We start from the raw sequence: 27,367 nt of genomic DNA, 5'->3' as shown, positions 1-27,367 counted from the left end.
CAGCACAGCAGCCACGCCCCAAACATCTTTGGAGGTCACCTTTCTCCCCAAGCATCGTACAGGACTTAAGCCCTGGACACGTGTGCGCAGGGTGCCCTGCAGGCCGCGCTCGGGACAGGCCTTAGGTCTGAGATCCCTCCTCTTCAGCTCTTGTCTTAGAAATGGAGACCGCACTGTGTTCAAAACACGCTCCTTTGGGGTAGCAGGGAGGGTGAGTTGACCCTCACTGCCAGGGCAGGGGAGGCAGCCTAGGTCGATGGCAGGAAGGCCAAATTAACATGTCCTGATATTTCCAATCCTACTTGTGTTGAGCCATTTCCAGGGTTTTGATATTATAAATGATGCTGCTATAAGAACTTTTGTACGCCGAGCCTTACTTCCTTTTTGACTAATTTCTTTAAGAATTCTTGCATGTGGGCTTGCTACAACACATGCCATGAACATTCTGTGGTTCTTGATAGGTTTGGCCCAGTCGTCCTTTTAAAGAATTTCACTAATTTACATTACCAGCAACATATGGGAAAATATGTATTTCCATATAGGTTCCTGAGTATTGAGTTTGTAGAGACTATTTTTGCAGGTTTAAATGAGATTTCCTTTTTGGTTTCAGGTTGCCCATCTTTGGCCCCTAGGAGGATTGAGCTGTTCTCCCTCAGTTGTTTGCAATTTGCTTTTTCTCAAACACAGATTAGCTGACCTTAACCGTTGCTATTTATACTTGAGTCATTGGGGGTATTTTTTTTTTCTTTTTTTTTTTTTTTTTTCTTTTGGCAGTACGCAGGCCTCTCACTGTTGTGGCCTCTCCCATTGCGGAGCCCAGGCTCCGGACGCGCAGGCTCAGCGGCCATGGCTCACGGGCCCAGCCTCTCCGCGGCATGTGGGATCTTCCCGGACCAGGGCATGAACCCATGTCCCCTGCATCGGCAGGCGGACTCTCAACCACTGCGCCACCAGGGAAGCCCCCACTGGGTGTATTTTTAATTTGCTTTTACAAACTCTTGACTATGGTAGAGATTAGCTCTCTGTCATTTTGTTCTAAATATCTTCATGTTTCATTTGTGTTTATTCTGGTGATGTTTATTTTCTATGTTTTAGTTAGTTAGTCCGTTAAACATGTGTGCCCCTACTCTCTCCTCAGAGCTCTGTGATTTTGGCGGCGTCCTATCTGTTCCACAAATTTGGTTGACTCACGCGGCCACACATTATGTTCTGTTTCTATTTAGTTGCTCTGTATTGTGAAATAATGTTTATCTTCTTAACACAGTGGGTAGTTACATTAAGGCATGAATTAAAATTTATATCCTTCCTATCTCGATTATCCTAACATAATTTGTTAAATAGTTTTTCCTCAGTCGTTCGGTTCTTCTTAGTTTAACACATTTAATACCTTCTTGTACACATTAGAGTCTATTTCAGCTAATTTTTACCTCTGTTTTGGGGGCATATTCCAGCACTTAAATTATCATGGCTTTATGATATTTTCTACAGTTTAGGAGAGCTCCTCCGAGACCAGTGTGTTCATGTTTGTTAGATCTCACATTGTGTTGTGCTCTCTTTGATATATTTTCCACCTATTTTTCTGAAACAACTGGAGAACCATTTTGCCAAATTCCATAAAAAGTCCTATTGAGATCTTAATTGAGCCAGCCAGTATCAATCAGTCAACTCAGGAAGCATCACCTGTTTGCAAGAGTCCTTCCCATGGGGAGCCCTGCAGGCCCCCAAGCGTCCTGAGGATTGGCAGCTGGCCTAGTTGGATTGACCACTTGTTACCTTTGGGTGCCGTCTTTTAGCAATTAGCAAAAACAAGCGTGGGGAAGAAAGAAGTGTGGAGCTCCAATAGGACCTGGGTACGAATCCTGCTGATTCTTTCACTGCTTACACTCTCTGTGGGCCTCTGTTTTCTCCCCAGTGAAAATAGTATAATAGAATTTTCTTTTTCTTTATTTTTTTTGGCTGCACAGCGCGGCACGCGGGATCTCAGTTCCCCGACCAGGGATGGAACCGGCGCGTCCCTGCAATGGAAGCGCCAAGTCCTAACCACTGGACCTCCGGGGGAAGTCCCATAATGGCATTTTCTTGATTGACAGTTCCTGATTTCCCTCTGTTCGAGTTTCCTTAATCGGGTTTTAGGAGTAGACTCCTATTGGCCTAATGGAATATATGTGTTTAGCTGACGATTGGGGTCAAGGGTAGGAAATAATTGATGTTCCCTCGGAAGTCTGAATGAACTCATCATCGAAGCCATCAGCTCTGGGTGGTTTGGGGAATTCCTTTCTCCAGTTTCTTCCTCCACTATTAATTAATTTTGGCTGTTTCTTATTTCCTATTTGTATTTCAGCTATATTTATTTGGGCCGTATCCTCCAGATTTCTCACTAAAACACAAGGATGCGTAGTATCCCTTTAAATGTTTACTATCCTCTATATACAAGTTTTGTTTTATCTTCGTGTTTCTCTCCCCCTTTTTTCCTTTGGGTGGATGCCACCTCACTCATCAAAGGGACATCAGGAGGCCCACTTTCTCATTAATTGTGCCCATTTTTATAGTCTTTAGAGAATAGGCTAGGTTTTACGTCACAATGTCTCTTTTAAATTTTTGGCATTAACTCAGCATTCACTCTCACCTCTTTTAAAAAATATGTACTTCTTTCCTAAGATATCATTTAGATGCTTAGTTCATCATTTTTTCTCACTTTTTTAAACATAATAAAGGCATTTAAACCTGTGATGTTTCTTCCTAAGGACCTCCTTCCTCACTTTCTGTAGATTTTATGTCCGTTTTTCCATCCTTTTTTCTTAATAGACAGGTATTATCTTCTTAACATTCTTCTTCAGACAGCTTTTTCTTTTCTTTTTATAAAAATTTTTTATTGGATTATAGCTGATTTACAATGTTGTGTTAGTTTCAGGTGTACAGCAAAGTGAATCAGTTCTACATATACAGGTATCCGCTCTTTTTTAGATTCTTTTCCCATATAGGTCATTACAGAGTACTGAGTAGAGTTCCCTGTGCTGTACAGTAGGTCCTTATTAGTTATCATTTTATATATAGTAGTGTGTAAATGTCAATCCCAATCTCCCAATTTATCCCTGCCCCCCGCTTTCCCTCCTGGTAACCATAAGTTTGTTTTCTACATCTGTGACTCTATTTCTGTTTTGTAAATAAGTTCATTTGTGTCATTTTTTAGATTCCACATATAAGCGCTATCATACGATATTTGTCTGTCTGACTTACTTCACTCAGTGTGACAATCTCTAGGTCCATCCATGTTGCTGCAAATGGCATCATTTCATTCTTTTTTTTGGCTGAGTAATGTTGCATTGCATATATGTACCACATCTTCTTTATCCACTCTTCTGTCGATGGACGTTTAGGTTGCTTCCATGTCTTGGCTATTGTATAAAGTGCTGCGGTGAACACTGGGGTGCATGTATCTTTTCAAATTATAGTTTTTCCAGATATAAGCCCAGGAGTGGGATTGCTGGATTACATGGTAATTCTATATTTAGTTTTTTAAGGAACTTCCGTGCTGTTCTCCATAACGGTTGTATCAATTTACATTCCCGCCAACAGTGCAGGAGGGTTCCCTTTTCTCCACACCCTCTCCAGCATTTATTGCTTGTAGATATTTTGATGATGGCCATTCTGACCTGTGTGAGATGATACCACATTGCAGTTTTGATTTGCATTTCTCTAATACTTAGTGATGTTGAGCATCTTTTCGTGTGCTTTTTGGCCATCTGTGTATCTTCTTAGGAGAAATGTCTGTTTAGATCTTCTGCCCATTTTTTGATTGGGTTGTTTGGGTTTTTTTTGATATTGAGCTGAATGAGCTCTTTGTATGAGATTAAACCCTTGTTGGTCCCTTCGTTTGGAAATATTTTCTCCCATTGTGAGGGTTGTCTTTTCGTTTTGTTTACAGCTTTTTCTTTAGGCAAGTGTATTTTCTTTCTTTTATTTTTTGAATTTTATTTTATTTATTTTTTATACAGCACGTTCTTAGTAGTCATCCATTTTATACCCATCAGTGTATACATGTCAATCCCAATCTCCCAATTCATCCCACCACCACCCCACCACCACTTTCCCCCCTTGGTGTCCATACATTTGTTCTCTGCATCTGTGTCTCTATTTCTAGGCAAGTGTGTTTTAATTCTCATATGTTTTATTTCTATTTGGTTCTTAATCTCTTCTTGATGTAGTGAGAGAACATAGCTCAAATCATTTCTGCTCTTGTACTTTTATTGAGATTTTCTTTGAGATCTGGTATATGATGACCTTTCTCTGAACATACCATGAATACTCAAAAATGAAGCATGTTCTGTTCATTCTGTTTAACTCCCACCAGAACAGTCATGAATTCTGCGTCGTTGTGTTATCCAGCCCTTTGTGTGCTTCTGAATTTTTTATGTGCTTGACGATGATTCAGTTCTTCCATTCTAATCATATTGTTATTGTTTCTATTTTATTTTTCTAGCGGGTCTTATGTCTATGTTTCGCTCTGTTTTTATAACATTGAGATTCCATGTTACTGTGCTCCCGTTATCAACCATGAAATATCATTTTATGTCTCCTCATCATACTTAATAGTTTTTGCTTTAATGATCCGTGGCTTCATATTAACATCAAAACCCTAGTGTTTCAGCTGCTTGGAGTTTACCCGTAGCTCTTCTCGGGCTTCCGTCTGATTCCGTCTTTATTGTCTCGCTTGCAGGCAGCTTATTGCTGACTTTTATCTGTTCCATCTGGAGAGTGACAAGCCTTGAAGCAAAGAAAATTACATCATATTTGCCCTTTCTGTTCTATTTTCAGGCGCTCCATTTTTGGTTGCTGATTTCTTTCCTCTTCTCCCTATTGTTGAAACATGATGTATTTTCTTTTACCTTTTAAAGGAGGTGGAAATATTGCCAAAGCTAGTTTTTCACTCAACCGGCCATGAAATGTGAGACACGGATGTGCTTATTCCTGTACTGATTTTCTTACATTATCAAACGACATACTTTGGCTTCTACTTGATGAAAGAGCAGGAGTCTCTGGGGTTTGGGCTTCCTCCATATCTGTCTGTCAATCTGTCCATCTATCTATCTATCCAGCTATCTACTTATCTATCTACCCCTCTATCCATCTATCCCTCTATCCATCTATCCCTCTATCTACTTATCTGTATCCATCTACCTACGTACCTACCTATTCTATCTATGTCTATGTATCTATCCATCTATCTACTTATCTATCTACCCCTCTATCCATCTATCCCTCTATCTACTTATCTGTATCCATCTACCTACCTACCTATCCTATCTATCTATCTACCTCTGTCTACCTACCTACCTCTCTGTCTATCCATCCTGCAGTCCATCTATCTGTCTATCTACCTATCTCTTCCTCTCTGCCTCTCCTCATTGATTTCAGCTAATGTTCTGAACCCTACTTCTTTCTCTCTGCCTCTATTTCGGTTTTTTTGTACTCTTTGTTGTTCTGGCTTTTATCAGTAATAACTGTTGATCTGACAGGGCTCTTGGTTACTTATCTGTGCAAATAGACTGTTAACTCAAACATGGCATTATTTTTAACATCATCATTCCCTTTCACATGCCTCTTTTCAATTCATGCAACTATTTGAAGTAGACCCTAGAAATAAGCCATGTAATTAGTACTTTCTCAGACCTCAGAAATTTCCAAGGAGCTTTTCGCTGGCTTTGTACTCGAGTGGCAGCTTGACAGGATAATAAACCTACGATGAACAGCCTTGTTTTCTGAAGTTCATGAAGCTGTTGTCCCATTGTCTCTGGGTTTTCATTATGTTATCAGGGAAGGCAGAAGAGATTTTGGTTTGTCTTTTAAATATGAACTCCTTTTTTCGGGCGTGGTTGCTCATGGGTTGCTAGAACTATGGGACCAGGAAGAGATGGCAGAGGTGTAGGGCAGGCACACAGGACGTGTGCCTGGAGCCCTCGTGACTGTGTCAGGGCTGCCTGGGGGCAGCTCTCAAGACACATGTCCTCATACCCTGGCAGCCAGGACCACTGGGGCCATGAGTCGATGGGCAGCACCAATGCCTGACACCCCCTCTCCACTTGGTCCCAGAGCAGGTGGGAGAGTTTTGAGACCTCCTCCCAGAAGCCAGGGTGGTCTGCAGGGTCCCTGTGACACTTACTTCCATGTGTCTTCATCCTCCCGGTGCGCTGGGGCTGCCCCTGGTCCAAGCTTGTGTCCCAGGGTGATTTGGGGTCACGAAGAAGCCCCTGAGGATGACTGGGAGCTTTGCCCTCGCTGGGGGGTGACAGTGGCTTGCCCTCCTGCACGGGCACGTGTTCCCGGGGAGGTGGGACAGAGTGTCGCCGGGCCAGGGGGCCAGGGGTGGCCTGCTCCTACCCTACTTGGTTATGTTTCTTCTCCACTGGGCAGCAGCAGGGGCTGCAGGGAGCAGGCTCCCTTTCCTGGAGCCATAGCCCTGTGGGTTTAGGCTTCGGGACCTGGACGCACCTCCTCCCAGCACCCTGGATGCTGGGGAGCCCCTCACGCTCCCTGGGGGTGAACCCCAGCAGTAGGAAGGGATGGCCCCCAGCTGCAACCCCCCACTGGGTGTCAAGGCCGCCCTGCAGGAACCTGGTGAGAGGTCACCCTGCCAGCCGGCATGGCCTTCTGCCCAGGGCGAGGATAGGACAAGAAGCTGTCGGGGTACAGAGAAGCCACAGCCACTGTCCCCTGTCCTGGTGGCACAGTGACCTGGCCTTGGATAGTGCCACCCTGCCCGGAGGTCATCTTCATGGGACCCTGGGGGATGCAGGCTGCCATGCCGTGCCAGCGTGACCGCTGATGCTACCCTGCATGCTTTCCTGGAAGCAGCACAGGGTGGGGCATTTCTCTGTGTTCCCCTCCCGCCAGCCTGGCGTCTGCACGCCTGACCAGACAGGCGGGCCGTTTCGCGTTTCCTGACAGCGTGTCCCATGCCAGGCCCGTGCGGAGTTCCGCGTGAATGTCCTACCTGCTGGCAGGTCTCAGTGGCTCCGTCGAGTTAGGGGAGGCCACGCTCCCTTCCTTCCCCCCAGCTGCAATGCCCACTCGGGGCTGGACTGGGAGACAAACGGTGCCTGCCCTCAGGGGGCTTTCCTTCAGAGACAGAGGTTCCTCCACAGCTGTGAGGTCGGGGATGGCCAGGTACCCGTGTGCGGGGTGTGGTGAGCACCTCAGTGGGGGCTTCTTAGCCTCATGACTGCCTCCTACTGGGGCGGGGAGGGGGGACTCACACCCCCTTGCTGTGAGCCCGGGACCACTGTACCTATTTTAAAGGTGGAAGCCCCGAGGCTCAGTACTCAGAGTCCACCACTGGCCGATGTTCCGTGGTGTACAATGTTCCACGGCCCTTCCCCCAACACTCAGTGTCACCCTGAGCTCCGAACAAGGCGGGGTGGGGCAGGAGGGGCACAGAGGGAAGGGGGCCACCTGGACAGAGGCAGCAAGCTAGTGGGATATGTGGGTGGGTCCTTGAAGGCTTTGGGGAGCTCTCGGGGGTTCCAGGAGAATCCAGTGCATCAGGGAGACAAAGGGCCTCTTGGGCAGGGTGGGCAGAGAGCAGTGCTCCACAGGGCCCTGGGGGCAGGGCTGAGGGGGGATTGGAGGAAGAAGCCCTACCCTCCAGCCGCCAGCGCCAGCGTTGTTTCACAAGGATAATGTCCCCGGGGTGTTAGTATCCAAATATAGCGCCCGGCTGTCCTGCCTAATGCTGGCACCCAGACACGTGTGCTCACCCCTGTCCCGGGGAGGGCGGGAGCCCTGAGGCCCTGGCAGGCCCGGGTGCGGCCGGCCGGTGGCTTCACCTTGCTGGACCCGGGTGTCCGCCCAGGGGTCCCAGGAGGTCCCAGGGTTGCAGTGGGTCAGAGCGGGTCACGTGTGGCCGGGCCCACGGTGGGCATAGCCCCCAGCGTTCTCAGAGCCCAGGGCGGGATCACTGCGGGCCCAGTCTCACCCCACCTGCCAGGCCTCGGAGGACACCCACTGAATTTCAAAACTGTGGCTTCGTCTCCATGAGCCTGGAGCCTGGTTCCTGCGGCGGTCTGTTCTCCGAGGAGGCATCGTGCCCCGCCACCCGTGGAGAGCCTGGCTTGGCAGCTCCCAGGCTGTGCCTGGTGCCCAGGCGAGCTGCCTGCGGAGCCAGGGATGGATTTAGAGACCTCTCGCTTCCTGCCGGCCTGAGCAGAGGCGCCCAGATTCCTTCCTGCCCGGAGCAGGGCCCACAGAACAGGCGCAGGGGAGGAGGCCGAGAGGCCAGGGTGCCCCCTCCCCAGGAGGGGCTTCAGCGGGGAGCAGGGGACAGCGGCCTACGTGGCGGAGCCACACAGAGCCGAGGCGGGCCCCGGGGCCACCACCTCGCTGCCACCTGGGGCCCGTCGCTCGGGCCCCTCCCCAGCTCCCCGGTCTGTAAGTGGGGGAGCAGCTGTGAGGGGTCTCCACGTAAATAGCCATAGTGTGTCCTGTCCTCTGGACGGCAGAGGGCCAGGCCTTCCACTGTCACTGGGGTGCGGCGTGTTGCCATCAGGGGTCACAGCCGGCTGCGGGGGGTCTGTGAGCTTCATAGCCCAGTCTGAGCGGGTCCCCATTCTGCATGCCCACAGCTCCCTCTTATTTACGGGGCATCCATCACCCGGGGCATGAGAACTGGGCCTGGCCTGTCCCAGGGCCCAGCGTGCACGTGCTCGCAGCAGGAGCCCAGAACCCCTTGTGGATGTCCGACCAGCCCCACAACTGCAGTAGGGCGTCTGGAGACGCGGAAGGGTGAGCTCCACCCGCCCCATCCAGGTACCTGCCTCGCTCGGTCTCTGCAGCCTTGGGTCCCTAGAACCTGATCTCCCCGCCTGGTGCCCAGCAGCCCCTTCGCCCCCTCTAGGCCTTCCTGCTCCTGCCCTGTGGGTGCGTCTCGCAGGCTGGGCCCGGCTGAGGAAGCCCAGGGGCCAGCAAGGAGCTGATGCTCTGTCTGCAGACCCTGGAGAGGGAACAGGTGCCGTGGCCTGACCAGGGCCAAGCTCAGGACACCAGGGCTGGGTCACGAGCTGCCCCATGCGGCGGCAAAGCTCTGGGTTATCCACCAAACTCTGTTGAAATCTTCCAGAAACATAGGAAAGCACTGGCGTCCTCAGTTGATAGCAGTTGCCTTGGTTGGGCGCTTCTCCCTACGGGGGTCGGGGAGTGGGGACCACTCCCACGTGCATTGGTTCCCTGGCCTCCATCTCAGCCCTGGGCTGTCTGCCCAGATGGAGATTCCACAGCTCAGAGACCCTGAGTCTCTCACCCAAGGACACACAGCAGCTTCACAGGGCAGCCAGCCAAGGTAGAAGCTGAAATCCAGCTTGTGCTCCTCTACCCAAGCCACGTGCACTGCCTGGAGGAGGGGGCACCCTTCCCACTCCACACAGGGCCCCACACGGCCCCTCCCACGGCCCAGCCCCCATGTGACTGCCCTCACTGCTTCCAGGTGGCCCGGCCTACCGGTCTGGATGCCGAGCTGAAGAATCTGCTCAGGGCATTCGCCCGCTCCTTCCCCGGAGTCCGAGGGCTCGGTTGTGTGGCTGCCATGGGAACACTGACAGCTCTAATGTAGGGGCTGCAGCCTGTGCTTCAGAGAGGTGTGTGTGTTCTGGGGGCCTTGGACTCCCCACGGCAGACCCCATATCCAGGCAGGAACCCCAGATGCCCCCAGGGCTCCTCTGCGCACATTGGGGCCCCAGGGCAGCCCAGGCTGGAAGGGATGGTGACCCCCAACACCCCCTCCCTCCCAGCCCAGGCTCGGGGGAACAAGGGCTCCGAGTGGCTCCTGGTGTTGCATCGTTGGTCAACATCATCCGTTGACCATCGTGCACTGAGCCTTACGGTGCGCCTGTCCCGGGGCCCGGAGTACGGCAGGGAGCTGAGCTCTGCCCTCCCTGAGGTCTCAGTCCGGGGAGGACGGACAGCAAGTGGGCAGCTGCAGCAGGAGCAGAGGGATGGGCGAGATACGGGGAGGGGGGCGCGGGGCGCAGAGGTGGCGTTCAGGAGGTGTATCCCCAAAGTACTGGGTTGGAGGTTGGAGGACGGGGCGTCCGCAGGCGGGGGTGGGAGGACCGGGGCAGCGGCGAGAGGACTCTCCTGCCTCCCTGCTGTAGAAGCAGGGCTGGGAGAACCACACCCCTCCGGAAGAGGAGGCGTGAAATCCCTTCCGGCCTGAGAGTCAGGGAGCAGGTCATTCCTAAGTGGGCCCTGAGAAGCAGCCAGAAACAAGACCGTGAGAGAGGAGACAGGCTTGGACTCCTCCGTGTCCGCAGGGTGGGGGGGTCCGGGGGGGGCAGGTGGAGAAGGACTCGGTTCTAGGGGAATCGAGGACTGAGGTGAAGTGCCTTTGGGAGCCCTGGGTTCCCGAAGCCCCTCAGGGCCGTCTGTACTGTGTGAGGGGGAACCCCTCTGTGCAGCATCTCCCAAACTCCACTGACACATTTTCCTTGGTGGAACGTCTCAGGGGTGGGACAGCCAGGCTGGCTCCAGGCCAGGAGAAGAGAGCCTGAAAGAGCGAAAGACAGAAGGGGTGAGGCCAAAGGCCCGGGGTGGGAGGGGACATGGCGAGGATGTGGCCAAAGAGAGCTTGTTCAACAGTGGGGTCCCACCGTCTTCCCCGACCACCTTGCTTCCACCATTGTTCCACTGATGGTACCTCCAGATGGGCTGGGAGTGTTTCCGGAGGGATTGTTGTCTCCTACCCAGCAGGGAAAAAACCAGCCCTTTTCCATTTGTCTTCCTCTTCTTGCCTTGGAAACCCCCCTCCAAGGTTCTTTATTCTCCGCTTTATTCGTATCGTTCATTTTCCGAGAGGATGGCGTCCGTCCACCTCGCTCAGCAAGTGCCCGCAGTCGGGGTGGTACAGTTTAGCCAGGGAGCTGGTCACGAAGATGGGAGATGGGATTTACCTCCTCCATTCAGCAGGCTTTGTATGAAGCCTGTAGTGTTGTTCTGTTCATTTACTGATCCGAGAGTCTTAGTGGACACCTCCTAGCGCGGGCTCACCAATGCTGTCATTCCTGGCAATTCCCAGTGCTCCCAGGGAAAACGGGGTGGCCCAGATGCCAGGAGTCTCTGTTCTACAACATAGTCAGAACCTTGGAAACATTCCTCTGCAAGTGTGAGTTTGCACGCTGTGCTCACACTGATTTCAAAACGTTCCTGGTGAGGTGTCCTGTAGGTCAGCCCTGGGCCGGCAGAAATGCATGACGACTCCCGTCACTTGGTGTCGTTGGACTTTCCCAGCTTGATGGGACCTCTCTGATCTGCCTGGTTTAGGAAGGGCTTCGTTGTACAGACCCCCACTGCAAGTCCCGGAGGTGCGGGTGGGCTCCAGGTGCACCGCCGGCTTGGGTCCTGCCGGCCCAGCACGCATTCCCAGAAGACACCAGGGTTGGAAGTGAAATGTTTTGAATCAAACCATTAACAGGACTTCCTTATATGCTCCCTGCAGCGTCAAGAAAAACAAAAGATGCCCTGTCCTGCACTGCCTCCAGGCAGCTCCCGTGTGCCCACCGTAGGTTGTGGGAAAAGTACCCCACGTGGGCTTGGTTACCCACCCTGAAGGCCACTCGGCCCTCCTGTCTGTGGTCAGAGGCCCTTTGCAGAGATGAGCTGGCGGGCAGGCTCGCTCCGAGCCTAACATAGGCCAGGCCCCTCTGTGGCTTTCTGTCACCAGAGGAAGTAGCCCGATGCGTGGGCAGCCCCTCCCCGCTTTGGAAGGGCTCTGCGGTGACTATGAAGCCTTGGCTGGGAGCCCTGACACCAAAGGTGGAAACCACAAGGGAGAAGACAGACCTGGCCGCCTAAAAATCAAATAAATGGATTCCTGACTGTAATGAAAATGCCTCAGTGGCAAATGTGGTGTTTGCTACTGGCTTGAGAGAGATTTTTTTTAATCACATTAAGAAGAACTTCTTGGTGCTTTACAAGGTTGGGGTTTTTTAAAATCAGAAACGAATGTTCAGTTTTATCAAATGCCTTCTCAACGTGTATTGAAATGATTATATGTTATTTTCCTTTGACAAATCGAAGTGTGATTTTATCATAATAGCATTAAAGCATTCCTGAAATAAACCTATTTTATTCTATTGTATATGGCTAGCTTAAAATTTCTAGCTGTTTAAATAGGACTTCTATGTCTATTTATAAGTGGAAGTGAACATCTGTTACTTGTTCATGAGTGTTCTGAGGCACGTGGGCAGGTCATCTTAAGAGGTTTGAGATCAGGGTTTTGTTAACTTTTTCAAAGAACTGGGAAGCTTGACATCTTTTTCTGTGATCTTAAGAATTTTTTTTTTTTTTTTAAACATCTTTATTGGGGTATAATTGCTTTACAATGGTGTGTTAGTTTCTGCTTTATAACAAAGTGAATCAGCTATACATATACATATGTCCCCATATCTCCTCCCTCTTGCGTCTCCCTCCCACCCTCCCTATCCCACCCCTCTAGGTGGTCACAAAGCATCGAGCTGATCTCCCTGTGCTATGTGGCTGCTTCCCACTAGCTGTCTATTTTACATTTGGTAGTATATATATGTCCATGCCACTCTCTCACTTCGTCCCAGCTTACCCTTCTCCCTCCCTGTGTCCTCAAGTCCATCCTCTACATCTGGGTCTTTATTCCTGTCCTGCCCCTAGATGTGATCTTAGGAATTCGAAAGAACTACCCGGGCCTAGCACCTTTTGTGAAAGTAATTCTTTAACAACTTTTTCTGTTTTTTCTTCTCAGGTTTTCTACTTTTTAAATCAAGATTTGATAATTTGTCTCCCCAAAAAGCATCCCAATTCCTCAAGGATTTTCCGATTTTTAACATACATGTTTTGTACGTTAATCTCATACTTGTTCTAATCTTTTATCTGAGGTTTTGTACAGGGGTGTTTTCTCTGCTTTTTTTTTGGATTAGACTATCCAGAAATGTGATTTCGTTGTAGCTATTTTTCTAAAGAATCAACTGTTGAATTTACTTTTTCATTTTTATGTTTTTTAAAATATCAATAAATATTAGTTTTTAATAATTATTAATGCATTTAAATTATTTGCCCTTTGCCTAGATTTATGTTGTGCTTCTTTTTTAAAATGTCCTGATTTGGATTCTTCATTTATTTTTGGTTGGTAATAAGACAATGTACGGCTGCAGATTTTTCTCAGAATTCAGTTTTGCCTGTATTTCACTGATTTTCACATGCAGTATTGCCATTAGTTTTTTTTAACAGCCTATCATTGAATTTTTAAATCTTTGTTTGACCCTAAAATTACATGAGTGATCTTCCGTTTCTAGGGATTCCATTTTTTTTAATTTATCCTTTTCTTACTAATTTCTAGTTTCTAATATTATAGTCAAAGAATACTGACTTAAAATCTCCACTTTGAGAATTTGTCAAGTTTTTCTTTGAGCCTAAATAGGATCCAGGGACTTTTGAAAAGATTGTTGATTCTCTGTAGGATAGAAACTTCCTCATATAGTCACTGAGTCAGGCTTATTAACTTTAGTTTTCATTTTTTTATTTATTTATTTATTTATTTATTTATTTATTTATTTATTTATTTGCGGTACGCGGGCCTTCTCACTGCTGTGGCCTCTCCCGTTGCGGAGCACAGGCTCAGGATGCGCAGGCTCAGCGGGCCATGGCTCGTGGGCCCAGCCACTCCGCAGTACGTGGGATCTTCCCGGACCGGGGCACGAACCCGCGTCCCCTGCATCGGCAGGCGGACTCTCAACCACTGCGCCACCAGGGAAGCCCTAGTTTTCATTTTTATTCTAGTTTCTATTCACCTAACCTGAAGATTTTGTTGAGTCCGTCGCGATTACTCACAGCGGTAGGCTGTCTGCGTCCTATGAAGCTACGAAAACGCTCTTCTCAGTGTGAAACGCCCCCTCTTCCCGTTTACTGTCTTTTGCGCTGGAATGTGCTGTTTGCTAAGACCGCCACTCCTGCTGTCCTACTCACATCTCCCGGCAGATCTGTCTCATTCTGTCCCTTCTGCCTTTGTTTCTCTTGCCTTTGAGATGACTGCTGGGAACAGGATGAGTGGGACTTCTTTTCCCCACACTCTCTCTGCCCTCATGGAGTTTGCGGTCAAGTTGTCGAGACCAACAGTCAGTGAATAATCGAGAGTGAAAGCACAGGTACAGAGTAAGACACAACTATGATGGGAACCCCACTTTGCCGGGGATCCAAGTGAGGCTGAAGCATAAGAAAGCACCTGTTTGAGGAGGTGACGTTTGAGGGATACACAGATGTCGACCTTTAAAGATGGGGTGAAGAGCCTTACAAGTAGAAAGTGCAGCTTGCGCAAAGGTCCTGAGGCAGAAGTATCAGCCAGGGCGGCCAGTGAAAGGGAGAGGGTACAGTTGAGAGTGGAGAGGTGGGGCCACATGAGGGCTTTTGAATCCAGCACTGGTGCAGCAGGGAGCATTGAAGGCCTGAAGCAAGGGTGAGTCTGTGTGGACAGTGGGCTGGGGGAGGCGGAAGGCAGAGGCCAGGGCTGTGGCCCCAAGGGCCAATGGTGAATGGAGCCCAGGGCTTCAGAGAGGAGGAAAGCAGGGGAGGCGGTTGATGGCTGCCCTGACTAAGCTGGGTTGGGGGAGGAGAAGGGGAGCAGAGATGCCCAGGCCCCAGCCCATGCTCAGTGCAGAGAAGTGGAAGCTGGTATTAGAAATGTGGTTGTAATAACCCACCAAGGCTAGTCACTCTGCCCTACTCCTGGTCACAGTGACAGGGCTGGAGGAGGGGAGGGGACCCCCGGAAATGGGGGGATCCATGGCAACTCAGAGGGAGCAAGGCTTCCCAGGCATGAGAGATGGGGCTGGGGTGGGGGGCATCCCGGGAGTCAGGTGTGGACGCCCGTTGTGCACTGGACCAAGGCTTCAGATGGGGGTGGGGATGTCACGGGTGTCGGATGTTGCAGTCTGGGCGCCGGCGGAGGAGGGAAGGAGCGAGGGCTGCAGAGCGCCAAGGCCCCTCACCTGGCAGGAAGAGCGGAGGCAGATGCGCCGGGCTGCTGATGAGGGAGAAGCCTCGAGAGCCAGGGGCGAGGGAGGCAGCGAGCGGGGTGCTGACGGCGAGGGGCGAGGTGAGGCGGAGGAGGGAGGGTCCCTAGGAGAGGGATCGGGGAGGAGGGACCAAGGAGCGGAGGTCCCTGGGAAGGGGGCGCCATCTGGTAGCCTCGCCCTTCCTGCAAGGAGGCCGGGAGGCCGGGCCACTCCTGGGAGCCGAGTGTCCTTGGGCGCCTGGGACGGGGAGCCGGCGGGGATGGGTGCGAAAGGGGGTCCTGCCCTCGGAGCCCACCCCTGCGTCCCCCCCCCCACCTACCCTCAGGGCCCTCCCTGCCCCCAGGTCCGGACGCCCCGCGGGACCGGGCGTCTAATCCCCGCAGCATCCGTGCGGGGACGGCAGGGAGGTCCGTTCCACCCCGGAGGCAACCCAGACCCTGGAGGAGGCGAGTGATGGAGCGAAGCCGCCGGCCCGCCCAGGCCCTGGGGACATTTGGGGAGTGAGCGGACATCCGGAGCTCTGCAGCCTTGAAGGTGTGCGAGGGCCCGCTGGCGGCTGAGCCACCGAACTAACGCATTATGTCGCACGGAGGGGCCCAGCCCCCAGCACTGCCGCCTGGAGCAGGGCTGCCAGCCAGGTGTCCCCTAGGCGGGGTGTCCCAGAGCTCCTTCCACTGGAGTGGCCAGGGGAGAACCCCTTGTGCTGGAAGCAGAGGGTGGGAGAGAGGGTGTCACCGCGGTGGGGACGCTGCCCTGCCTGGGACGGGGTTTACGCCACGCAACTCGAGCAGAGGTAGGTGGGTGGAGGGAAGAAAGGCCGCGCGCTGGCTGCCGGCTCAGCAGGGCCGGGGTCTGCAGGACTGGGCTCCCCAGGCCGGGGAGGCGGGCAGGGGCCACCGCAGCCCTCTGAGCCCTGGGCGGCGCCAGACGTGGAGGAGCCACGCCTCCAGCAAGGTGCAACCCCCCAGGCAGCCGGGGCTGCGGCCCCCAGCAAGCCCCTCTCAGCCTGTCTCCCACCCAGTCCTCCCAGCTGCTGGGGAGTTAGAACAGCACACGAGTCCCCTGCGCCGAAGGCACCCCGCTGCCCCAGACACGAGGAAATGTGCGCCCCACGGCTGCAGATTCAGGGACCTCGATGTCCAGTTTTCTGCAGGCCTTTTCCTCAGTGAGCTGTCTAAAAATATAATTATAAAAATAATGTATGCTCACTGCGGAAAACTTGGAAAATGCCCCCGAAAGCGGAGATAGGAGAATAAAAGTCCTTCATATCACTGCCCTCTAGTGGTGACAACTCCTCCTAACATTCTGAGGTCTTCCCCTCCTACATGGACCATTTTATGCTGAAAGCACATTGTATAATGTGGTCTCAACTGCTTTTTCTTTTGTTCAACATTGTAACATAAATATTTTCCTCCTCCCAAATATCATTTTAATAGCTACATAGCCGAGGCTCTCATAAGCAATTTCTTCATCACTGTCCTATTGTTTGCTCTTTTTCATAATTACAAATCTGTAATGTTCATTTTCTTAACATTATTTTTGTCTACATTTCATGTGATCGACTTAGGATAATTCCCAGAAATAGAGTTACTGGCTCAAAGGCTGTCTGTGATTTTGAAGTTCTCGACACATAATTGCCAAACTGCTTTTCGGAAAAAATTTACCAGTTTTTCTTCTACTAGCAATGATGCAAGCACCTGCCTCATTTCTATACCTTCACCAGCACTGAGTATTCTCATTTTTTGAATTACCTTGTTCTTTTATTATTATTGTTGTTGTTATTATATTTATTTATTTATTTTGGCTATGCCGGGTCTTAGTTGCGACGTGCGCACTCTTAGTTGTGGCATGCGTGCGAGGTCCATTTCCCAGACCAGGGATGGAACCTGGGCCCCCTGCATCGGGAGTGCAGAGTCTTACCCGATAGACCACCAGGGAAGTCCTGAGTATATTCTCCGTTTGAAAATGGATTCTATTTGGATGTTTGCTTCTTTTTTTCCTTAAAAGTGAGGTTAGACCTTTTTTTCACCTGCTTTTCAGTCAGGCTCCCCAGGCCGGCTTCAAATGGGCCCTGTTCACCTTCACCTGCCCCGGCTGCCAGGGTGCCGAGGGTGCCACCTCCCCTCCTCCCAGCAGGTATTTAAAGCTGCTGGAAGCCACCAGGTTGTGAATTGTCCTGAGTTGATGGAAGCAAATACTGGTCCAGAGAGAGTGAACCAAAATAGTGGTTCCTCCTCAGATATTCTGAGGGCTTAGACACACATTGCCTGGTCAACGTTTACTCGAGTTTATGGAATAAGAAATGGACCCTTAAGGGGCCACACACCAGTTGTCAGGAAGCTGTCCACTTACGGGGCACCTGTTATACATCAGGCCCTTGACCTTGTTTAACTTGATCTGCCCAGTAACCCTGTGAGGGTTAAAGAGAATAAAGAAAACAAGGTTTGGATGGGTGAGATGCGGCCCTTGGGATCACTCAGCATAAGAGGTGGAGCTGGATTTGAACCCAGTTCTGTGGGGCACCAGGGCCCAGAGTCACATACTCCACGTCGGGGCCAGACAGGGCTAGTTGGTGTCCCCAGAGCAGACGACTCCCCTGTGGGCATCAGTGGGCACCTTCCTGTCAAACAACCGTGAAGCATGGTACCAGAAGCCTTGACTTGGGACCCAGATATATTGGAAACTACTCCCACCACAGTGTTCGGGAACATTCCAAGCAAAGTTCACTTAGGGGCCCACAATAGAAAGTCCTGGCCAAGAAAAAGGATATCATTCCATTACATGAGAACTGAAAATAGAGGTTGAAAGCAAGCATATTTTTTCATGATTATTTTGGCCCCTTCAGTCAGTACAATGTTCTTTTGAACAGAAGAATGTCTGTACTCTGGAGGAAATTCTTTTATCACAGCCTTGCTGACAGGGCTCGCAATATTTATTGAAAGTTTCAGCTGTTACTTCGGTATAAATAAACAGGATGAAGTGGGCAGCCGACTGCCCATTAGGGATATTTTTAGACGGGGATGGCTTTGCAGGCTGGAAGGGTATTTCAAGGAGAGAGTGCCTCGTCCCAGAATAGCCCACCACAGGCTCAGACTCAGCGTGGCCTCAGCGTGGGGTCCCTGGTGTCACAGGTCCCTGGGTCAGGGGGTCCTTCCCATCCTGGCTGGCCAGCCCGGAGGTGGCAACACCTCCTTCTAGGGACATCCCAGCTTCACTCCTCAGGCAGAGCGTAGGGAACAACATTCAGGACTGACTGTGTGTCACTGCGTCTGCAGAACACCTAAAACTACACGTTGACTCAGTGGGCCTGAGGTGGGGAAAAAGATGACCATTCAAGCTAGTGTTTGTAACATGCAGCCCTGTGGTTGATGGACGGCCAGCTCAAAAGTCTGGATTTTGGTTTTTAGTAATACCTGACACACTTGCACTTACCTTGTGCCAGGCCCTTGATGTGTGCTAATTCATTTTTTTCACAATGAGACCCAGTCTGTCCTGACTTCCCATGGCTTTTTCCACTTCTGTTTTCTACTTGGAACACGAGTCCTCGTTCACTTAGAAGAACCACGCACCCCTGTGGGCACGGGTCCTGCACACCCTCCACTGCCTCTGCCCACTCTCTCCCCCGTTGTGCCCCATCCACTTAGCTGCTCACATGGACTGAGGGAAGCCCTGTGTGCCCTGTGCACTTGGGGTCATGACCCAGAGGGCAGCCAGGGCAGAAAAAACAGCGACCTAGCGATTGAGAGACCGTATGGTAGGTGCTGGAGTAGAGGGGTGCTTGGGTGCTGGAGAGGCCCCAAACTTTTCCTTTCAACAGCCTTTCAATACCTCTCTGAGCAGTTCCTCGATGTTAACTTATGGCTTCTGTTCCATGTACTCACTTCCTGGATAAAATAAGGAAAAGTATATTTTATATATCTTCATTTTTCCTGTTTAGGGAGCTCCTCATTTCTTTGTATGGGTCCAGAATTCCTTCTGTTACATTCCTTTGACTGAAGAACTTTCTTTCACATTTCATGAAGCACAGGTCGGGTGGCAATGAATTCTATGAGCATTTTTTCTGAAAAGCTCTTTATTGCAAGCTCATATTTGAAAGATGTTTTTGCTGAGTAGAGGATTCTGGGCAGACAGGGGGTTGGGGCCCTACCCCCTAGTACTTGAAAAATGCCACACATTGTCTTCCAGCTTGCATAGTCTCAGTAAGAAGTCTGCTGTAGTTCACATCACCCATTCCTGTGTAAGTGTCTTTCTTCCTGAGTGACTCCAAGACTTTTTTCTTGGATTTTTTTCATCATCTTTGTTTTTCAGCAGTTTGACTTTAATATCTAGGTGGCTGTTTGTTTGTTGTTGCTGTTGCTTTGTTTTTTATCCTGTTTTTTTTTGGTGGGGGGGGGGTTCTCTGGCCTTCTTGGATTTGTGATTTTTCATCTCATTATTTTTGGAAAATTCTCAGCTATTATCTCTTAAATATTTCTTCTGCCCAATTCCTTCTCCTTTCGGAACTCAAATTACAAGCTGGAGTTGACATCATTGACAGTGCTGTTAATTTACCACAGCTCTTGGATGCTCTATGTTTTTCTTTTTGTTTCAGTTTGGGTAATTCTACTGATCACCTTCACATTCACTAATTCTCTCCTCAGATGTCAAGTCTGATGACGAGCTCATCAAAGATGGACTCTCTGATACTGGGGGGTTCCCCCGCACCCTCCAGCATTTCTCTTTAACTTCCTTACAGTTTCCATCTCTCTGCTGAAATTCTCTATCTGTTCATGCATATTTTCTACCTTCTCAACCAGTCCCTTTATCATATTAATATTTTTTAAGTCCCTGTACGATAGTTACCATATCTGGGTCATCTCTGAATTGCTTTATCTTTTGACAATGGGTCCCAATGTTTTATTTTTTTATTTATTTAGTTTATTTAATTTATTTATTTTTGGCTGCATTGGGTCTTCACTGCTGCATGCAGGCTTTCTCTAGTTGCGGCGAGCGGGGGCTACTCTTCGTTGCGGTGCGTGGGCTTCTCACTGCGGTGGCTTCTCTTGTTGCAGAGCACAGGCTCTAGGTGTGCAGGCTTCAGTAGCTGTGGCACACGGGCTCAGTAGTTGTGGCTTGCAGGCTCCAGAGTGCAGGCTCAGTAGCTGTAGTGCATGGTCCCAGTTGCTCCATGGCATGTGGGATCTTCCCAGACTAGGGCTTGAACCCGTGTCCCCTGCACCGGCAGGCGGATTCTTAACCACTGCATCACCAGGGAAGCCCCTAATGTTTTATTGAATGTTGAACTTGCATGTGTAGAACAGAAGAGATTGAGATAAATAGTATTTACATCTGGAAATGAGTAAGCCTCTTGTGTCAGGCTGTTAGTGTGGGATTTAAGTCAATCTTGTGAGGAGTTGAGCTGGGTTTGGGATTTGTTGTTGCTGTGGTTTCCTTCAGAGCGCCACAGGCCTCAAATACCTCTGGCAATGGGTTACCACTGCCTTGTGCTCAGGGTGGGGCTAGAGAATTTTCCTTCATGTGGTGTGTCCCACCCTGCATGCCTGTGCCACAGAGTGGGTCTCTCTCCACCTCCCTGTGGCAGATTGCTGTTGCTTGTCTTTTTGTTTTGTTTTGTTTTGTTTGTTTGTTTGTTTTGCGGTACTCGGGCCTCTCACTGTTGTGGCCTCTCCCGCTGCGGAGCACAGGCTCCGGACGCGCAGGCTCAGCAGCCATGGCTCACGGGCCCAGCCACTCCGCGGCATGTGGGATCCTCCCGGACCGGGGCACAAACCCACGTCCCCCGCATCGGCAGGCAGACTCTCAACCACTGCGCCACCAGGGAAGCCCTGTTGCTTGTTTATACCAGGTTCCCTCCCTCCTGGTCCAGCTTCCGCTTAGAAAGCCACCGTGCCCTCGACCTCAGGATTCCTGCTTCTCCTCCCCGTGGCAGCCAGACTCTGCCCTGTATCTGTGGGGTCTTGGTGGGAGATTCCTGCCACTCCCCCAGTGGAAAGAGACCTCAGTTTGGTATCTTGCAGGCTCCTAGGTCCAGGATGGCTTCCTGCTGCTCTCCCAAGGGAAAAGAGTCTTTTACCCATCCTTCTCCTAGGCACGGTGTGCCTTCTTGTGCCCTGGAGCTAACAGGCTGTGCCGTCCCTCCCTCAACTCAAGGCTCTGCTTCCTGGAGAGAAGGGTCTGGGGAAGTAGGAAGGGCTTCAGGCCCGTTCAGCTGAAGCCACTGATCATCAAGATCAGCTGCTCATCCCCCAGGGGCCCAAGCCTGTTGCTGCTTCTGTGAGAAGGGTTTGGGAAATGTGTGGTGTTTGTGCCTGGCCCCAAACAGCAGCCGATCCCCTGCCTGTCCCTAACCTTTCTCACGAGCACCCCCTGGAGCCTCATGGGAAAGATCAGATGGTCGTGGAACCCCGCTCACGGCATCTGGGGCCCCAGAAATTCCAGAATGACCCTCCAGCCCACGCTAAACCCTGGGCAGTTCAGCTATTATGTAGCTGGTACAGCAGCTGCGTCTTTCTCCTCCTTGAAACTCAGGTTACTTTGCTGCCTTGCAGTCTCAGCTCTCTGATGGACTCAAGAAAATGTATGATTTTGTAGTTTCTTCAGCTTTTTTTGCTGTTCATATGGGATCAACACTGTGTTGCTTTCTCCATCCTGAGCAGAAGTGACTCTTTCTGGAAACTACTGAATACATTTTAATTTCCCCCAACACTGAATCTTCATTTCTTAAAAAACGGGCTTCCTTGGTGGTGCAGTGGTTAAGAATCCGCCTGTCAATGCCGGGGACACGGATTCGAGCCCTGGTCTGGAAAGATCCCACATTGCTGTGGAGCACTAAGCCCGTGCACCACGAATACTGAGACCACGTGCCACAACTACTAAGCCTACGCACCTAGAGCCCGCAAGCCACAACTGCTGAGCCCACATGCCGCAACTACTGAAGCCCGTGTGCCTATAGCCCGTGCTCTGCAACAAGAGAAGCCACTGCAATGAGATGCCCGCGCACCGCAACAGAGTAGTCCCCACTCGCCGCAACTAGAGAAAGCCCGCACGCGGCAACGAAGACCCAATGCAGCCAAAAATAAATAAATAAGTTTTTAAAAAATAAATAAATAAAATTAAATAAAAAAACAATTTACTCAAAAAATTAAACACAGACTTATGATATAATCCAGCAATTCCACTTCTGGATATACAGCCAAAAAAATTGAAAGCTGAGACTCGAGTAAATAATTGCACACCCATGTTCATAGCAGCAGCATTTGTCACAATAGCTAAAACATGGAAGCAACCTGAATGTCCGTCAATGAATGGATAAACAAAATAAAGTATGTACGAGTGATGGAATATTATTCAGCCTTAAAAAAAGGAAATTCTGACCCAGGCTACAACATGGATGAACCTGGAGGACATTATGTTCAGTGAAATAAGCCAATCACAAAAGGACAAATATTGTAGAGCCAACTTATATGAGGTGCCTGGAGTAGTCAGATTTCATAGAGACAGAAGGCAGATGGGAATTACCAGGGACTGGAGGGAGAAATGGGGGTGAGTGTTCAATGGGGACAGAGTTTCTGTTTGGGAATGAAACAGTTCTGGAGATGGATGGTGGTGATGGTTGCACGACAATGGAATAGTACTTAATGCCACTGGACTGTACAGGTAAAAATGGTTGAAATGGTAACTTTTATGTTCTTTATATTTTACCACAATTTTTTAATAAAAAATTTACTGGTTCTTGCCATGTGCCAGGTACTCTTCTAGGTACTGGGATTACAGAGGTGAACAAAATAGACAAAATCCCTGACCTCATGGTGCTTACACTCAATAAGCAAAATAAATCTGTAACCCGCTACAGTGAAGGGTGACAGTGCTGTGGGAAACTCCTCAGCAAGTGTGGGAAGATGGGGGGGGGGGGGTGGGAGGTCAGGGTAGGCCTGGGAGGCCTCACAGTGAGTCCTGTGGACACCTGGGGGGCCCTTCAGGCTGGAGGGCGTCTGCTTGGGGTGATGCAGACAGCAAGGGGCTCAAGAGGCTGCACATCTGCCCACACCTGAGGGCTCGCTGTCCCAGGCTGCCTTCTGAAGACGCCTGGCTGGTCCATCTTCTCGTTTGCCCTTGGTGTGGCATCCCAGCTCCTGGAATCCCTTAGCCCCAGCTTGCCTTCTGGGGTGTGAGCACATGCAGGACATCTAGGGAGCCGGCACAGGACCCGCGCAGGACCTGTGTCTCTCAAGCCAGGGCCACCACCTCAGGGCTTGGACCTTGGGGGAGCTCGCCCCAGTGGGGAGTGAGGTGGGGAGCCCCTGGCTGGAGTCCCACCTTGATCCCCTGCCCACCAGGGACTGACGACCTGCTTCTCCATCTGCAGGAGCTACGAAGAGCTCTCGGACTGCACCAGGCACGTGGCGCAGAAGCTGGACTGCTTCTGGCCCAACGCGGCGGTGGACAGGTTCTTCCTCTCCGTCCACCAGCACTACTTCAGAGACTGCCCCGTCTCAGGCAGGGCCTTGCAGGACCCGCCCAGCAGTGTCCTCTGCCCCTTCATCGTGGTGCCCATCCTGGTGACCCTGCTCGTGACGGCACTGGTGGTCTGGAGGAGCAGGCGCCTGGAGGGCATCGTGTAGGCTGGGGGCTCCCGTGCCCAGCAGGGGAGGGGGAGGGCTGTCGCTCATGGAGGCTGCCGGGCAGGCCAGAGTGTGGGCGTGGGGGTCGAGCCTGGCCAAGGCTTCTGGGACTTCAGTGGCAGAGCAGACCCCCGGTCCCCTCTTCTTCTACCCAAGAAGAGCTCACAGCAGGATTCCGGCGTGGTCACGGCACAGGCATTGACCTAGAAGCCACTCTAGGAAGGGCAGCCCAGGTGCTGGGAGGGAGCAGAGCATAGCTGTCAGTGTTTCCGCGGAGGGTTCTGAGCTGTCTCCCAAGGTGTTTATGAACCACCCCCTGGCTTGATCATGGATAAGTAGTTTGTGATAAAGGATGTCCTTGAATTTGGGAAGCGTCATTCTTTCTGGATGTGGACCCTCGGGAGTAGAAGGATGGGAGAAACTCTAGCCCCTTTGGATTTTGTCTTTCTCTGACAGGAGGCGCCCTCACAGGTACCTATATGGGGGACGATGATGGGGAGGCCCCATGGGGGCTGAGCGCTGTGCGTGCGCTGAAGCTGCTCCCCGGGATTCTGAGGCCCCGGCCCCTTCCCTGCCACTCTGTCTAGAACTACTGGCTCAATGGGCTGCGACTGGCAGACAGGAGGAGGCCAGGTCTGCTCAGTTTTTACTGAGGCCCCTCCCCAAAGATGCCTCGCCAGACCCCGGTCCAGGCACCCACCTCCATTCTGTCCCCCAGGGTTTCAGTGGCTATTTCCTCTGCACCCATCCAGGCTGCTGCTGCGCCCCATTCACCATGCTTCCCAAGCTCCAGTTTCCAGAAGGTTCTGGATCTCCAAAGGGAGCTCCCTGCACCATCCCTCCCAGATGGCTCCTGAGCTCAGAAACCCCCTCTGAGTTCCCTACAGCCCCCAACTGGCTGCAGCGCCACGGGCCCAGAACCTGCCCCTTCTCAGGCCCACTGCCCTCCACGTCGGCCTCCCCTCCTCCCAGCTGGACAGCCACCCAGACATGGGGCCAAGGCCACGGCCCCCGAGCTCTTCAACATTTGCTGAACCCGCGCTGGGGCTGAACGGGCCGGACCCCCGCAAAGGCGCCCCAGTGGCGACGGGCCCGGGGCTGGGCCTCGCCGGCCCGAGAGCCCCGACCGTCCCCCTGGGCAGCCCCCTGCAGCGACGACGGGCCATCCCTCGGGGCGTCCCGCGTCCGTACTCCGGAGCCCGGGGCGGGCTGGCCCGGCTCCTCGGCCTCCCCACGGCGCGGACTCGCCGCCAGAGCAGCTGCCCCCGAGGACGCGGACGCCTCAGGGGGCGTAGATCCTCCTCCCGGAAAGGGGCCGGCAGAGGGGCGGCCGGGAGCAGGCGGGGCCGGCAGCGGGTGCCGCGGTCGGGGCGGGACCGGGGGCGGGGCGGGTCCCGACGAGCCTCGTCCCGTGACAGCAGGGCGGCGGTGCGCACGCGGAAGGACAGCAGCGCCGGGCTCGGGGGAATCACCCCGTGACTTGGGACACGTGCATTTGCCGGAGGCGGCGCTTCGGAACCGCGGCCCCTGCTTCCCTCCTGCAAGTCCTGCCGCTCGCGGTGATTCGCGGGGACTCCGCCCCTTCGGCACCGCGGGGCGCGCCCGACCCCTGACCCCTGACCCCCGAACCCCGCAGGCCCTCGCCCGCCGGCTGCACGGCCCAAGGCCCAGCGCTGAGCAAGGGGTCCTTCCAGAGTCAGTTTTCCGACTGTGGCGTCTTCAGGGACCGGGCCGTCCCTCCCCACTGGCCGGAGGTGCGTGGGGTGGGGTCGGGGTCGCCCTTGGTGGAAAGGCGTCTCCTGCCTCAGGTCTTCCTAAGTGGCCACTCACTTCTGCACCACCGACGGCAGGTTAATGAGATTTTCCAGTTTTGACCAAGGAAAGTAACCTTGTGCGGGACAGCAGGCCACTTGTTTCTCACATTTCAATATGTAGCCCCGTATGACCGTTTTCACTTGAAAGAAAACGGACTGAGGGGAGCTGGCCCCTACGAGGCAGAGGACGGTTTTATCGGAAGAATGTGTTTTCCGAGCGCTCTCGTCTGAAAGGTCTGCTCTGAAAGCTGTCCCCTAATTTCATGAAGTCAGAATGTCGCGTGTTCCGGAAAAACGATTTGGGTACCTGTTTTCAAACCTTTGGAAGTGCATTTCCTGCCATCATAGCCTACGGAGACTAATGGTGTTAAACCCGACGGAAAAGGCCAAGCTCAGCCACGCGACAGCCTTCCTACTGTCCCCCCACCCATGGCTCTGTGCCCGCACCTCCTCGTCCATAAAGTGGGAAGGGTAATGGGGTCTCCCTCGAAGGGGGATGCGTTAATTAAGTAAAATGTAGCCCCAGGTTTCCGCCCGCATGGGATTCTGGTGAGGCGGTTGTTGGCACGGCACCTATTAGCTGGGGAAGGTTCTAGATGCCAGGAGGGTCTCAGGAGGGTCGGCGAAGCCATGGGGGTCCCTGCGCCAAAGCCCGCGGCCCGGAGCCCCGGCTAGCAGGCCTGCCGTGACCCGCCCGCTCCGCGCTCTCGCGAAGGGCCTCGTGGAGTGTGGCCTGCAGATAAAGGCCCGATGGGTAGCTGGGCTGGCAGGGAGCCGTGGGGCAGCCCCACTCCCGGTGATGGAGGGCCTGCCAGGCTCCTGCTCAGGAACCACCCCCGCAGAGCGCAGAGCGCAGGCACACGCTGCGCGCTCAATGGTAGCTGTTAGTATTAAAACGTTTTACAGCCAGTGTCACTAACGCTAAACGATATCATTATTTTAAAATTATCCAAGCTAACGGAAGAGAACAGTGATTGATCATTTTTAAGTATTTTTCAGGTTTATTAAATATGTTTTAAAGTACACAAAAATTGGGTCTTGTCTTTAGAGACAAATTTTTTTTTTAATTGAAGTGTAGTTGATTTACAATGTTGTGTTTCTGGTGTATAGCAAAGTGATTCAGTTATAAATATGTATATATATTCTTTTTCACTTTGTTTTCCATTATAGGTTATTACAAGATATTGAATATAGTTCTCGGTGCTCTACGGTAAGACCTTGTTGTTTACCTATTTTATATATAGTGGTTTGTATCTGCTAATCCCAGACTCCTAATTTATACCCCCCCTTCCCCTTTGGTAACCATAAGTTTGTTTTCCATGTCTGTGAGTCTGTTTCTGTCTTGCAAATAAGTTCATTTGTATCATTTTTTTTAGATTCCACATATAAGTGCTATCATATGATATTTGTCTTTGTCTATATGACTTATTTCACTTAGTATGCTAATATCTAGGTCCCTCCATGTTGCTGCAAATGGCATTATTTCATTCTTTCTTGTGGCTGAGTAATATTCCATTGTATACGTGTACCACATTTTCTTTATCCATTCATCTGTCAGTGGACATTGAGGTTGTTTCCATCTCCTGGCTATTGTAAATAGTGCTGCAATGAACATTTTGGTACATGACTCTTTTTGAATTATGGTTTTCTCAGGGAATATGCCCAGTAGTGGGATTGCTGGGTCATATGGTAGTTCTATTTTTAGTTTTCTAAGGAACCTCCATACTGTTCTCCATAGTGGCTGTATCAATTTACATTCCCACTAACAGTGCAGGAGGGTTCCCTTTTCTCCACACCCTCTCCAGCATTCGTTGTCTGTAGGTTTTTTGATGATGGCCATTCTGAGAGGTGTGAGGTGATACCTCAAGGTAGTTTTGATTTGCATTTCTCTAATGATTAGCGACGT

General features: G+C 51.4%; 1 protein-coding gene across 1 annotated transcript in view; it reads left to right on the top strand.

Moving 5' to 3' along the window:
* RAMP1 (receptor activity modifying protein 1) overlaps window positions 1-24,015 on the top strand; it is a 50,980-nt gene extending 26,965 nt beyond the window's left edge. The window contains exon 3 of the mRNA XM_032636493.1: window positions 23,392-24,015. Within this exon, the coding sequence (XP_032492384.1) occupies window positions 23,392-23,647 (256 nt within the window). The 3' untranslated portion in view covers window positions 23,648-24,015. The remainder of the gene's footprint in view (window positions 1-23,391) is intronic.
* The last annotated feature ends 3,352 nt before the right edge of the window (window positions 24,016-27,367 follow it).

Source organism: Phocoena sinus, chromosome 7 (genome assembly GCF_008692025.1).
Source record: "Phocoena sinus isolate mPhoSin1 chromosome 7, mPhoSin1.pri, whole genome shotgun sequence".
NCBI lineage: Eukaryota > Metazoa > Chordata > Mammalia > Artiodactyla > Phocoenidae > Phocoena > Phocoena sinus.
Note: the sequence above shows the minus strand (reverse complement) of the source record. Positions and strands in the feature narration are given on the sequence as shown.